Source organism: Pipistrellus kuhlii, unplaced genomic scaffold (assembly GCF_014108245.1).
Source record: "Pipistrellus kuhlii isolate mPipKuh1 unplaced genomic scaffold, mPipKuh1.p scaffold_m20_p_11, whole genome shotgun sequence".
NCBI classification, from domain to species: domain Eukaryota; kingdom Metazoa; phylum Chordata; class Mammalia; order Chiroptera; family Vespertilionidae; genus Pipistrellus; species Pipistrellus kuhlii.
Window position 1 is genome coordinate 7,981,050 of NW_023425416.1, and position 14,717 is coordinate 7,995,766.

General features: G+C 41.5%; 1 protein-coding gene across 26 annotated transcripts in view; it reads left to right on the plus strand.

The window, feature by feature from the left end:
• The window catches only part of CADPS (calcium dependent secretion activator), a 410,937-nt gene that overhangs the window by 262,829 nt on the left and 133,391 nt on the right, over positions 1-14,717 (plus strand). For 19 of the 26 annotated variants that reach the window (XM_036430652.1, XM_045578989.1, XM_045578980.1 and 16 more), the window contains exons 12-13: positions 4,820-4,831; positions 13,052-13,188. In XM_036430652.1, the coding sequence (XP_036286545.1) occupies positions 4,820-4,831; positions 13,052-13,188 (149 nt within the window). The remainder of the gene's footprint in view (positions 1-4,819; positions 4,832-13,051; positions 13,189-14,717) is intronic. The other 7 variants (XM_036430660.2, XM_036430656.2, XM_045578978.1 and 4 more) reach the window with 1 other exon arrangement.

Sequence of the window (14,717 nt, forward strand, 5' to 3'; positions counted from 1 at the left end):
AAGTGATTTGAGAGAAATATCATTTATATGCTGCCTCCTGCACATCCCTCACTGAGGATGGAGCCTGGAATCCAGGCATGTGCCCCAACCAGGAATCTCACCATGACCTTTTGGTTGATTGGTTGGTCAATGCTCAACCATTGAGCCACACAATCCAGATCCAACAGGCTCCTTTTTAATACATTTGGAAATAACACGCCCTCTGAAAGGGGTATATCAGCAGAAAAGTTTCCTAATTATAACCTCCATCCCATTCAATCTCATAAAACATGTATATATCAGGTGATATTTGGAAAAGCCAAGTGTTATTTCCAAATAATCTTTTTTTTCCCTGAAGTCATTTCACCTTACATCCAGTGTGTCTGTTCTCTTATCTGCCCTGATTAAGACATTACTTGGCTTGTGTCTATCCCACTATTTCCTCACTAGAGTAGGAAAGAGGAAGGATGTTCAGGAGTAAAATGATAAAACAAGAAGGCAGCTGATGGGAGCTGTGGATGGCTGTCTCCTCATGGAAACACTCAGGGGCTCTGGACTTAGCTTTCCCTCTGTGGGCAGGACTCATTTGATTGAAGTTGAAGTGCTAGTCATCGGCATTAGTAGGAAGACTCGATTGGGTACACAGGAGCTTGATGTATGTCACTTCCCCATTCACGTAGGAACTTTTATTAGAGAGTGTGGAAGGCAGGCTTTGAGATGCGTGAGGTCAGATAACTCATGCCTCTGGGATTTATCAGGACCTGGCTAGGGAAGCCACCTTCTCTATTGCCTCCTCAATCACTGCCCAAGAACTGGTCCTCCAAAGAGTGTGAGGCCCAACCACACCCACCAGGTTCTGTAAGAACAAGGCCACCACTGCCAGTGAGGCCCAGGGTGCTGGGGGAGACGTTCCCACACAGACACAACTGTGAACGGCCCCTATGGATCTGTGCAGTGCCCAGCCCAATCTACACACCAGCACACCACCACCCTGTAATAAGTGGCAATCCTTACCCAGAGCTTAGCCAACAGTGTTGAACCCAGTAACCTCATAATTCCTTTACTACTCCGGAAACAGAGCCTCAATACTACCCCAGATTCAATCTATTTGCTGGTTCAGGCACTTCACTATCCCAGGGTACCAGCCAGTGAGGCGTCTGCTCCCACAACTTCTTAGGTCTAGTAATAATTAATGTCGTTTTCTAATACTTTTTTTTAAATCGAATTTATTTAAACAATACAACAAAATTTAATCAACAATATAGTTGCCGTTCTTTTCTACTATTTGTGCCCAACTCTCAGGAAGCATTTTAATCCCTCTGTTGTAAAATTCTTGTGATTTTGATGCAAAAAATTCGGTCAATGCATTTTTGAGGCATTCTTCATTATTAAATTTTTTTCCAAGAAGAAAGTTTTGCAAAGAACGAAACAAATGGTAATCGGAAGGGGCAATATCAGGAGAATATGCAGGTTGAGGGAGAACTTTCCATTCCAACTGGCGCAGTTTTTCAGCAGTGATTCTTGCAGTATGCGGTCGTGCGTTATCGTGGTGAAGAATTAACGCCCTTCCGATTAATCAGCGCGGGTTCTTTTTCTCTTAAAGCTTGGGCTAACCTTTCCAATTGGGCACTATACACTGCACTTGTAATGGTTTGGGTAGATGGTAAAAGTTCATAATGAAGAATTCCTTTAAAATTCCACCAAACACACAACATCACTTTTTTCGCATGCAAGTCAGGTTTTGGCGTGGGCTGCGGAGCCTCATTTTTGTCCAACCATTGAGGCCGCCTTTTCAAATTAACATACAGCACCCATTCTTCATCTCCGGTAACAATTTGCTCTAAAAACGGCAAACAGTTTTTTTTGTTTTGTTTTTTTTTTAATATATTTTATTGATTTTATATAGAGAGGAAGGGAGAGAGATAGAGAGTTAGAAACATCAATAAGAGAGAGTCATCGATCAGCTGCCTCTTGCACATCCCCTACTGGGGATGTGCCCGCAACCAAGGTACATGCCCTTGACCAGAATCGAACCCGGGACCCTTCAGTCCCCAAGCCGACGCTCTATCCATTGAGCCAAACCAGTCCCGGCTAAAAACAGCAAACAGTTTTGTCGAGAGAGGAGCGAACTGCAAATTGTGACTCTTTGATTACGGTTGTTGTCCATCAACTCATGAGGAACCCATTTTCCAAACTTTTGGACTTTGCCAAGTGCACACAATTGATTGGAAATTGTTTTTTGTGAACAATTTAAAGTTGTCGCAAGCTCTTGTTGGGTAATTTGAGGATTTTGCACCAAAAGAGCTTGAAGAGCTTCTTTATCAAAATTGGACACACGGCCTCGACCACTCTTGTCATCTAACGAAAAATTTCCCTCGCGAAATTTCTCAAACCAATGCTGGCATTTTCTGGCGCTAACTGCATCTTGACCAAGAGCACTACAGATGTTTTTTGCAGCCTCACTTGCTTTTCTTCCTAACTGGAACTCGTAAAGCATGCAGTGCCGAATATGCTCTTCATCCGCCATCTTCTTAGCCCTAGTTTTGCAACAAAAACCAAACCAAACACAAACTTTTTCAAGCAAAACTTGTTAATTGCACTTCACACGTTCTGTAGATACCACGTGTTTGAAGGTTATGTCAATACAAGTCAACGCCAAGCAAGATTTTAAACGAATGTTTAAAAACGACATTAATTATTACTAGACCCGATAGAAGCCTACATTGGTAACAGGTCAGGACTCAACCAACCCAGCTCCTCACCTGATTACCTACAGTTACAAGTATATGAAACACATGAGAAAGATCAAAAAGGGAACCAGGAATGTTACATTCTGTGGTGCCATGAGTGGTTATACCTATACCCCCAAAATTCTAGGGGTCATAATTTTATGAGACTTACATCACAATTACCGTATTTTTCGGACCATAAGACGCTCCGGACCATAAGACGCACCAGTTTTTAGAGAAGGGAAATGAAGAAAAAAAGATTCTGAAACAAATAGTGTCCTAAAATATTTTATGTGCATTAAAACCCAACATCACAGTCATAAACACATGTAATCAACCCTGTAAAGTAAACAGCAGCATTTAGAACCATTTTAGAGCCAGGCAAGCACACAGAGACCACACAGAGCCGGGCAAGTAAAAAAACTTTTTTTTTAAAGTATATGTGTAGGCTATATTTGGACCATAAGATGCAGGGACTTTTTCCCCCCACTTCTGGGGGGAAAAAAGTGCGTCTTATGGTCCGAAAAATACGGTACTTCACAGCTGCATTTTATTTGTTAAATTTAAACTATCACTATCAAAGAGATCAGTCAAACCTAAGGGCAACCAACTCATCCAAACTTGCACAGGACTTCCCTGGTTTTAGCACCAAATCCTGTGTCCCCAGGCCTGTGTCCTCAGTCCTGGGCAAGCTGGTGCAGACTGATCACCTGGTCCTACAAAGCCAGCTTATAAGGAAATGAACAACAATCCCAGCACAGTAACAGGTGGAAAATGTTGATCTTCCACGCACCTTCTCAGTCTCCACACCCATTTGCTTTGTGTCTCATTACATGCTTAAAGTCAATCACAGATTCTCTAACAAAAAGAGTCAAAATAATCAAGTATTGCATTTTAAAAAGGTTTCCTTGACTTCTGACAGGTAAGGGTCATTGTTAAATACTTTATTCTGTACACACCTCATCAAATCCTGTCTTAGAATATATGTTCAAAGTATTCACCATTCTTGCAAGTAAAAAATTCTTAAGAATGTCTATCAATGAGTTAACTTTGCAATTACTTTGTTAGTATTTCCATGGCAAAGGGAAGCTACATATAAATGGGAGGACTTTTGGGGTAGAAAAAATAAACACTCCAGTCCTGTCACGTCACTGTCTGTTCAAGGGAAACTCGAGAATGAAACATATTACAGATTGGGAAACTTGGGAGTAATTGTGAGTTTATTTGGGTCTTTCTAAATTCAGTTTAACGAACTTCTGGGTGCAGTTTTTAGTTTTTGCAATCTCAAAAGCTCAATTTCAGAATGAAAAGACACATCTAAGAAAGAGTGGAGTGGAGTATTTATATTCAACTGTAAATACCGGAAAAAAAATAGATCCTGCTATTCATTAGTTTGTATGACTCTACAATGATTTTGGGAGGGTTCCACCAAACCTTAACTTTTTTGTTCTTTTGTTTTCTTGATGTGTGGTGATGTTGTTGATTTAATCCCCCCCACTTTTCGGTTAAAATTTGAGAAAAATTAAGTCAGTGCCTAGTTAAGCAACTTTTTTTTTTAACAACTAATTGCAATTCTCCAATTTTAAGGCCAATAGTGCTTACCTTGGAAACTATGTCCAACTCTGTATTTGAGTGTTGCCACAATTTATTATGCCAGTGGCCTCTTATGGAGACACCTGATCCCTGTGTCAGAGGAATGGAGAAAACCAGACCTCAGAGGGGGAGGGGGTGGCATTTTAAGCTTTGTATTTGGTCAATTGATTACTATATCACTTGCAATGAGTCTCACTTTAATGTCTGTTTTGCAATTAATAATTTTTTATCACATCATAGATCCCCAAAGTTCAGTGTTTTTGAGAATTGTTCTGTTTTTGCTTCCACCTGAACAGTCTTCCACAGTTAGAGGGGTCTTGGTTACTGTTGGTTTTTTGGGGGGAGGGGTTAATTTTTGTTTTTGTTTTGTTTTGTTTCATTTAAGTTTTTCTTGTTCAATCTTTGCTCAAACCCAAGAACTTTAGCTGCTAGGTTAGAACTCCTGTCTGCTTTCCTGAGCCTTGTTGCTAGTCTTTATGTTATTCTGGTTTGTTCCTTCTTACCCTGCTAACTTCTAGCTGGACTGAAGGGTAAGTGTTCCCCTATAGCTAGCACAGCTCAGATAATCAGACTAGATTATCTGACACCTGCAATGTGCTTCCTCCCCCTCCTCTTATATCTTTCTCCTGTCTAGACTTTGTAGTAAAAATTTTCATGTTCTTTTCCTAACCTCAGGTTTGAAATGTAAGCTTCATACTGAAACTAGGATGCATGTGACGTGTGCATAATTGCCTCCTCTCCTTGGCTTTCATATTGGCATCAAATGATCCTCCGAGTAAAGCCAACGATTAACATTTCATTTTTTCCCATTCCAAGAATATTAATCAACATCACAACAAAATGGCACATAATGCCTTTGTTTCATGGAATTCACAGCCACCTGACTGCTTAATGCCTGAAAACAGATCATCCTGCTCTCAGACACTGTGTTGCTGCTTTTGTTTTCCCTTTCCCATCCCAAAGACCAGAGTGGTCAGTGTCCCAATGGTGTGGTAACCATAGCTGCCTTAACCAACAGAAATGTGGGGTAGGAAATGGAGCAAAACTTTAAGAAATTGCAGAATACCATTAATAAAGTAAATGTCTTAATTGAACACTAAAGAATGAATTCTACCTGGCTTGAGGGTGTGCTCTAAGTAAGACCAATGGAGAATTAATTTTGAAAGGAGAGCAATACTGCATGGGACTACCACTCACAAAAACAGGAAAGTAAGGACTGGATTGCGTCCATGTAGCTTGTTCACAATCTCCCAGTGCCAGGGAGGGCTTTGACTTCCGGTCTCGAATGTCTCTCTGCTACTCCCCCAAGAACAATGACAACAGTAACTTCTTCAACATCACTTGTATTTGTATTACTTTTTCTAAAAATACTCCTGAAACAGCAAAACCTAAAGCTTAGGAAAATCTGTTGTTGTTTTTTTACTATTTGAGTTATGAATAAAAGAGAGTATACAGTTTCTTTGTTCATGTAGGAAAACCTGACCACCAAAAATTGTCTTGAGGCAGACTTGACATTAGAGGGAGCTAGAAAAATTGGTCAAGAGAGCAGGCAAATATGTACTTCAGTATTTTGAATGCTGATTTAGAAGTCGTAGGTCAATTCATTTTTCCTGATCATTTAATAATAGTCCTTCTTCTAATTCTGTTTGTTTCTTGAATTTGCTTTCTTTTTTCCCCTTTATTTTTTTTCTTTTATTTTGCATAAATGTACCCCTGGCTAGCAGACAGATTTTTTTTAACACTCCAAGCAGATAAATAATGTAACTTTATTTCCTTTGAATGTCTCATGAGGCATTTTTAAAAGCTTACCATAGAATGTGAACTTTGTGGGAATTTAGGATTTTGCTTTATTTTTTTTAAAGAATGAAAGAAAGGATGGATGGATAGATGACTGAATGGATTTTGTTCTGCGTAAATTTACATGTATTTGCACAATAACGCATTGCTAGCCTAGTAGATTTCCAGATACTCATTTGCCTTAATTCCTTTCTACAGTTTTATCTCTTGAGATTTTTGCTATATATTCTTGTATTGTCAACTTGCAGTTGCTACATTGCAGGAGTGTGATATCAAAGAATTAATTCAATATTAACTTAATTTGCATGACCCCAAACCACACTGTAAATCACTTTCCTTCTCATTGTAAAAAAAAAAAAATGAACTTTTAAAGGAACAAATCTCCACAATCGGGCCCCAAATTTTCCAAATACCATGATAGGACCTAAATGGGCCACGATAAATGAAGCTTCATTTCTTTATTAACTACTTCAGGCACATTTAACATATTAATTCAGTCAGCTAGAGAGAATGTATTTTTGCTCATGTTGTAGGGCATGTAAAAACATCAAGTACTCTGCAAATAACTACATAAATGTAGCTGTGATAATAAAATATCTGCAGGGAAAATAAAATATCATTGATTTACTATGAAATCATTAACAAAAACTCTGTTATGATTTTTATTCAAAGCAGCTGTCTTAAAAAGAATTATAAAAATTAACATTGAAATACACATCACATGTTTATCCCCTTGTGTGTATTGTGTATTACCATAATAGGTTTTTAAAACATTTATCTTTACTGGTGAAAGTATTACACATATCCTCCTGTGTCCCCCCAATGCCCTCCTCTACCTCACTCCTACCCCCTCCTCAGGCCTTGACCACACTATTGTCTGTGTCCATGGGTTTTTATGCACATATGCCATAATAGTTTTTAATTTGAAGCTTCTGCAAAATTCATTGTGCCCTTCATAGCCTCTGAAGAAGCCATCCTCTGTCAGCCATGCAGTTAGCTGGATTTAGTCGGAGGGACTATCAAGGGACTGAGTTGATTCTCCAGGGCAGCAGGCGTGGGAGGACCAGTCCTTTGTTTGCTGCGAAGAGCTCAGGAGGGCCACAGCAACATCCCCTGGTTACTTGATCATGCCAAGAAAAACTCTTCTCGAAAATTCTGTGAACAGCCAGCTGCCATTAATCATTGTCACTTCTTTATTTCATGTCTTCTGATGAGGTTGACTACTGTCATTGTTCGTTATTGTCCAAACCATACATTCACTCTTGTACTGTCAAGCAGATATGACAAGTACACATTTTCCATATAAGAAAGACACAAAGTCACCTTTTAATTTGCAGTTTGGGTTCACAGTGACTTTAGTTACATTAGCTATTCTCTTGCCTCTAGCATCCAGCCGGAGTCACAACAGCCATAACAGTGCTCTGAATTTCAGAGATAAAACAGCTACCTCCAGCTTCTTGTAAAAGGGATTCATTAAAGAAAGGAGCCTCTCTCACACAGCTTATTAATACAATCATAATTATTCCCAGCAGCAGAATTTCTTTTTCTCCAGCCCACAAAAAGTCCCAAAATGTAATATTACAAAATAGAGAGATTGAACTTTTGTCTTCATTTTTTTTAGCTGTTAGAATAAGAAAATCTCAATAGAATGAAGAACTGAAAGCTCTATTATTCCCTCCAAGAAAATTGCATTTATTTGGTAGACCTTATTGCAAATTTATCTAAAAATGGTTATATCTGAAACAAAACCACGTTATGTTTGTTATTAAGACAAGAAATCATGAAAAAATACCATATACATATTCCCATTGTGAAGGGGGGAGGGAAAAGAATATCAAACATGACATGGTTGAGAATATCAAACATCATGATCAATTACAGAACACTATACATGGTAGGGTGGCCAATCAGGAACATCACTTGAACTTAATCAATAGATATTTTTTCAACATTGCTTAAATGCCAAACCAAAATTGTTTCTCAGCAAACATGGGTTAAAGGATTTGGTTATTTCCATTTGGAAGCTCTCTTCCACAAGTCTCTGTGTCCATCAGCCTGTGCTTGTGCCTTTGATACTGCTGCTAGTGCGCTAAGTTTCCGAGTGCAGTTAGGTGCCAGTGCCAGCTTTACCCATCTAAGTTTAGTCTGAAGTCAGTCTCCTACCCAGGCTATAAAGGACTTTGTACTCCTGATGCGGTTAACTCCCAGAAGTAAAACAAGCAGCATCCTTTGAAAGATGTGTTGGATTATGCCCGAGCTGCAGGTCCTATACAGTTGCATTGCCCATTGCAGTACAGTTGGAGCCCTTGCCAATCCAGCACAGCTTAGGAGCTGCCCAACCAGGGCTGGAAAAGGTAAAGGGCAAAGATGAAAGTCAATCCGTAAAATGCAGCCGTCAATCTTTGATTTCTAAATAACAATAATGATGATGACGAATAGTAGTAATAATAAGAGCATGGGTATGCATCTCCCTAAAGCAAGGGATAATACAGACACTTCACTCTCCTAGTTCTTTCATTTGCTCACCCCTACTGTTAAAATCCATGTTCCTTCTGTTGACACCTGCCAAACATTGGCAAAGGAAGTGATCCCAAGGTGTCCTGAAGTCAAAAATTAACTTTCTTACACTTTGTCTCTGGGCTATTTCCCCCTTGTTAATGTCAACATTGGAGTTTTATTTTATTTTTTTAATCTACCAAATCCATTTGTTTGTAGAGGGGGAAATGGGATTGCAAAGAGCGTTTAATTTTTAATGTTTGGCACTGGAGGAGAACAGTCTGGGACAGTGTAAGAATGACTATATGGTGTTGCTTGGGAAGCACCCACAAGTTCTTTGAAACAGAATTTGGAACAGCTGGACCACTGCAGTGTTTTATTTTAAAATAGACAACATATGTAATGCATATGGTCCTAGACATGTATGGAGACACAGGCAGACAGTCTGAACGGTAGCCAAAGACACCTGCACCTACAATTCTGTTTCCTCCTATGAGATTTTTCCCCCCTAAGAGCACATGTTCCCACTTTGGGATTTGCAAGATGCCATCTGAATCCCCATGTGTGTGACTCCTTATTCAAGTCGGTGGGGAAGTGTTGTGGGGCAGGAGTGTCAGAATAAGTCCATTAGCGAGCACCTCCGAAGGGCAGCTCCTCTGGAGGCTGGCAGGGGAAGTTACAGAATCAGAAACTTACCCGCAAGGAACCTATCACCCACCAAGGGACTCCGCAGAGAAACTGGAGCGACCCCAGCGAAAACACAAAGACAGGATCTGGGCATTGGCTATGCAGGGGCCAGGAGGAGCATCAAGCGGAGTGATTGGAGAGCACTCCCAGCTTCAGAGCAGGAAACAGTTTAAGGAGCAACCTGTGGCTCACAGTAGCTTTCAGCTGGAGGCAGCCGTCACTCCCTGAGCACATGAACAGGATGGCTTCGGGAGCACACAGAAGCCTGTGCATTCCCTCGCAGGGACAGTGCACTGAGCACCTACCCTGTGCCAGGCTCCCGCGCTTCCCAGCCCTTCTCCTCCAGCCTCTCCCCAGCCCCCTGAGGGAGACTCACACTAAGCTCAGCGAACAGGTGAGGAAATGGCACTCAGAAATACGAATCCACCTGCCTCGTGTCACACTCTTCAAGGCAGAGCTGGCCTCAGAGTCAGTCTGGGAACCCCGAAGCCCACCCCCTTAGCCACCTGCTATTTTAGCTTCAATAAACTTGTTCCCGTTGAATGTGGCATGTCAACATTCCAAGGAATCAAGAAATAGAAAATACTTGTTGAAGGAGTGCATTTATTTATTTTGATGAAATAAACTCATTATATTAATATGTATGTGCCAGGGACTAGTCTAGGTTCTGGAAATATAGTGAGTACAACCACACAACACACACACACACACACACACACACACACACACACACACAAAATCCCTTCTTGAAAGAAACTTAAAAATCAGATCCCTTCCACTGACATCTTAAAATGGCATTCCTCTTTCACTTTTCTGAACATAACAAGCTCAATGAAACTCTCAAAGATTCCACGGGAGCCAGCCACCCTTGTAAGTGCTCTTGAGTTGTTGGAACCGTTATTAAGGTTAGGAGCCTGATTCTGAGTAAATGACGATTTTGTGTTCAGCAAAATCCAGAGGCTGCTCCTTTGGCTTGCTAGAAATCACCGCTCCATTAAGTTCCATCCCACACATGTAGAAGATGTGTGTAGGTATCACAAGGTGGCCAAACGACAGTGGCAGCCGAAAGGGAGCGGAAAGCTCAGCTCAGTTTGCACACAGGAAGCGGAGGGTCCGAGATCTCTCAGCCGGCAGCCCACGGCTATTCTGTAGGGGAGCTTACACTTGAATCTAGACCCCCACATCCATCCCAGGCTCTTTCTACAGGAGGGCCCAGAGAGAGAAAAGAAAGGGGGGTGGGAAAAGGAATCTGTATGTGGAGGTCTGAAAAGAAACCCAGCCACAGCCTGTTTTTCGGTAAGCCGGGCTGGAAACATAAAAGCAGGACTGCTCCTCAGATGTGCTCCGGGCTGGGAGTTGGCAGGTGAAGCCGCGTTGCGGTGGGCGGGGAGGCGGCGTGGGGATCTGCAGCCAGGTCTCTGCGAGGGAGCCAAGTCGCCTTTGCAGATCCGCTTCCTGAGTGGGCAGCAGGCGAAACAGTTCATCGCGAAGTTTGCGAGTAGTTCAACCCAAAAAGAAAGACTAAGAGACGTAGGGCACGTGCCATCTTTCTAACAGCCACAGAAGAGCCCCCTTCTCTTTGAGCTAAATAACCGGTGGCACCAGCATAATTGGGGAGCGATAAAAGAGCTGAGCCAAACTGGCAGAGAAAGGGCCGGGCCGATGTATCCGCTTTCAGACTCCTGAGAAATCCCAGAGCAGGAGGCTGTGCTACTTAAGAAAGGCCTGTCTGTCTGTTCCAACGGGGAGGCAGGCCGGGTGCCACCGGAGGAGCCATCCATGCACACAGACCCTCCCCCCCTCCTGCCCCCTCCCCCGTGAGTCTCTCCTGATTTAAAGTGGCCGACAGGATGGAGCTGAGCGATGCAGAGATACCCCTGGACTGCAGGCATGCCATTCTGTGGATAGGAGGGACCTGAAGTCGGAGCAGCTTTAAACACTTGTCTTCGGCCAGAGAAGCACACACACACACACACACACACCACCCACCACACACCACACACACACACACACACACACACACACACACACACACACAGATGCAGGCACGCACTGGAAGCAGCCAGCTTTTGTCCCCAGCACCAACTTCTTGGCCACCTCTCTTGCCAACCACCCAGAGTCAAGGGAGAAAGTAGCTTTGAAACCAAACAACCAGATAAAAGAATCCTCCTAAACACAGCCCCTCACCTCACATGGAAGCACTTCCTTGAATACAACTCTGACAGTTAACACAGCAAGAGGATTCTTTCAGATCCTCTCATATAATTCCTGCACATGCGATATTCCCTCTAGAAGCCTGGGTTTTCTCCTCCGAACAGAGCGGTTTGGCTATTAAAATCCTCGTTCTTCACGTGCCTGCTGGAAACAGTCGCTTCTGGGCGTCTCGGGCATACACAGCACACTCTGCTCAAACACTGACCACTTGCTGCTTCTGTGGAAAAATGACTGAAGACTTGGAAATCCTGACAATAAGGAGGCATAAACCTAACATTCCATGCATATATTGTTTAGATCCACAAAATCTATAATGTGAGGAGAAATCATCACTTTAAATAAATCTTAAACCATCGTCTTAAAGTCACACTGCTAGCAGAACCCAAGTTTTCAGCCATTCCCCAAGCACAGGAGGGGGACAAAGCTGCCTGGAAGGAAGACCCTGTATGAAAATATTACCCAAACACCCTCTCAAGTCCAACCTCGATTTTCCCTGTGCCCTGACAGCGTTCCTGGTCCCTGGCAGGCCCCCACACGCAGAACAGAGCAGGCAGGGAATGAAGACTTTTGCTTAATGTGAAACAAGATTCCTTTTCTCCACAGTCTGCATATCAGGAGAGAGAATCAGTGTGAGGAGGAGTGAGCTGACTCCTTTCACGCCTCAGACCTTCATTCCTACCTCGTCAGGCTTTGCTTGGATTCTCTGCGTTCTTTTGCCGATGGAGTGTAGAGTATTTTTGTTACACATATTGAGATTAATTAGGTAGCCCCTAGGAGGTTTTGCCTACAGCCTTTGCCCTGTAAGGGAAGGTGTGAATACATTGAGATTATTAATTCACAATAAATGGCAGATTGTAGCCCTTGCCAAGTGCATTGGCTTGTCTCTTCCATAAGCTTTGCTAGCTGAGTACACCCAGGCAAAGGCTACCCCAAACTAAGTCCCTTTTAGCTTATTCTCCAGATTTCAATAAAAATCTTTTTGTTGTTATTGTTATTATTATTATTTTTTAATTTTAGAGGGTGGGGACCCAAACCTTTTTGTGAAACCAAATTGGCAGTGGGGACTTGGAAGGGTGGATCCAAATATTGTCACTTCGCTGAAAATCAGCCTAACCCTTTCCCATATGATCCCAACAATTGTAGAGAAATTGCTCTAGACATAACCACTGGAATGGCAGAATCTATTCAAAACCTGCAGAGCTCAATAGGCTTCTGGAAGCAAAGATCCGATCTGCTTTCAGTGTTCGGTGAAAAGCAGGTGAAGTGACGGTCGTGTGCTTAGTCTGTAAAGAACGGCATAAAGGCACTGGAGTTGTGATCATTTGATAAACACATTGATGCCAATATATTCTTGCCTACATGCAATAAACTCACCAGTAAGTGATGCAAGTTGACAATGGGAAGGTGGAAAGACTATCTGGCGGGTGCTGGTGGGAGGGGTCGGGAAACAGCTAGCATTTGTAGTGCCTAGTGAATTCCTGTGTGTTTGAAATGTCAAAAAAAAATGTGATGTGTTTCTCTAAATTGTGTCTCTCTCCACATGTATAAATGAACAGACGCAGATAGAGCTCAAAAGCATGGCATGGATGAATTTATCTCGTCCAACCCCTGTAACTTTGACCACGCTTCCCTCTTTGAGATGGTGCAACGCCTTACTTTGGATCACAGACTTAATGATTCCTATTCTTGCCTGGCAAGTATATTCTTTGGTCTACAGCAATTTAAACACGATGACTTTTTTTTTTTTTTTTAATGAAACATTTCTTTACCTTGCTGTTAGAAGCTCTCTTTTCTCCAGGACAGAGCCCCTTTGACAATGATAAATGTGTCCTTGATTTCCTGGGTCGGGATAGTTTTTCCTTCCCAAAGAAAGGAGTCGGCAGGAAGTTGTCAGTAGAGACGATCCAACTCCCCAGCCTCCGTATCCGAGCTTCCCCCTTTTCAGCTGCTACATGAGAAATATTCCTGAGAGGGGAACCGAGTTTGGCATCTGCTGGTGGAGAACTTGTAAAACCCGACTGGGTTTCTAGACTTTAAGATCCGCCTGCCTTCCCATCCCGGATAAGACCCTGTGCTCCTGTCTCCGAAGGGAATGTGTCCCTTCTGTTTATTTTTGAAAGATTGAAGTGATTTGCACATAAACTCCACTTGATTCTGCATAAGCTCAACTGGTTTGGGTTGGTTTGGGTGGGTGGCTTCTTTTTCTTAGTGGCATTTAGAGCATTTCATCCTTCGAGGGGAGTCTTTATGACGCATTAGGCGTTTGGAAGTCCAGCTCCCAGCAATGGAGCATGTCTCTTGCAATTCTGTTTTAAGCCCAGATTTAAATCGGTTAAATTCAAGACACTGCTATGTCTGAAGAGACATTTGTGGCTTTGTATTATCAAAATTGGAAGCCTAAAAAGGACCCAATTTCTTTTCTTCTGCAAACCATAAAGTACTTCATTTTTAAAAGGTAAATGTTATGAATTCCACTATATAGATGGGAAAGGTGAGGGAAATGAAGAAATGACTTTACACAGAGGAAAAGCCTCATCTCTGCTCCTAGGTTTATGATAATATCTGCATATTATTAATGTGAGATCCTTAAGTAATTAATATGATATACTTAACATATCATGGATACTAACATACATATAATGAAAATATTTCCCTTTTTAAGTGGCACAGCTACATCCTAAATCTATTCCAACTAATTTTTATTTTAAACTCTTTCTTTTTTTTCTGTAGCCGAGACCAAAATATTAAAAATAGTAGATAAAATAGTCTTAAAAAGCAAAGCAGTATTATGTGGAATAATTTATTGATCTACATCTCATAAAAGATGCATTGATTATCTCAGGTTTGGAATCACTTTACCAGAAGAATCTGAACTTTGCCAAATTGGAAAAGAAAATATCATTTTCACTTTAAAAACATTAAAGTGGGGGGGGGGGGGGAGCTTACCTTGCATTGCAAGGCAATTTTTCTCTAATGTATTTCCAACGATTATGTGATCTTTTGTGTAATTATAAATTGCACACATGAAACTTGTAAGAATATGCCTCTGAACTTTACTCATTATCTTCACATATAATTTCTATTCTCTTGAAAAAAAAATTTTGAGCTGTATTATTTTCAGGACTTTTTTTTACATCATCATTTTTTTAAGCCAATTTTCTTTTTCACTGAGAAATTTATCACTAAGGAGACTTGACTTTCTAAAAAATTAAATAAATAAAC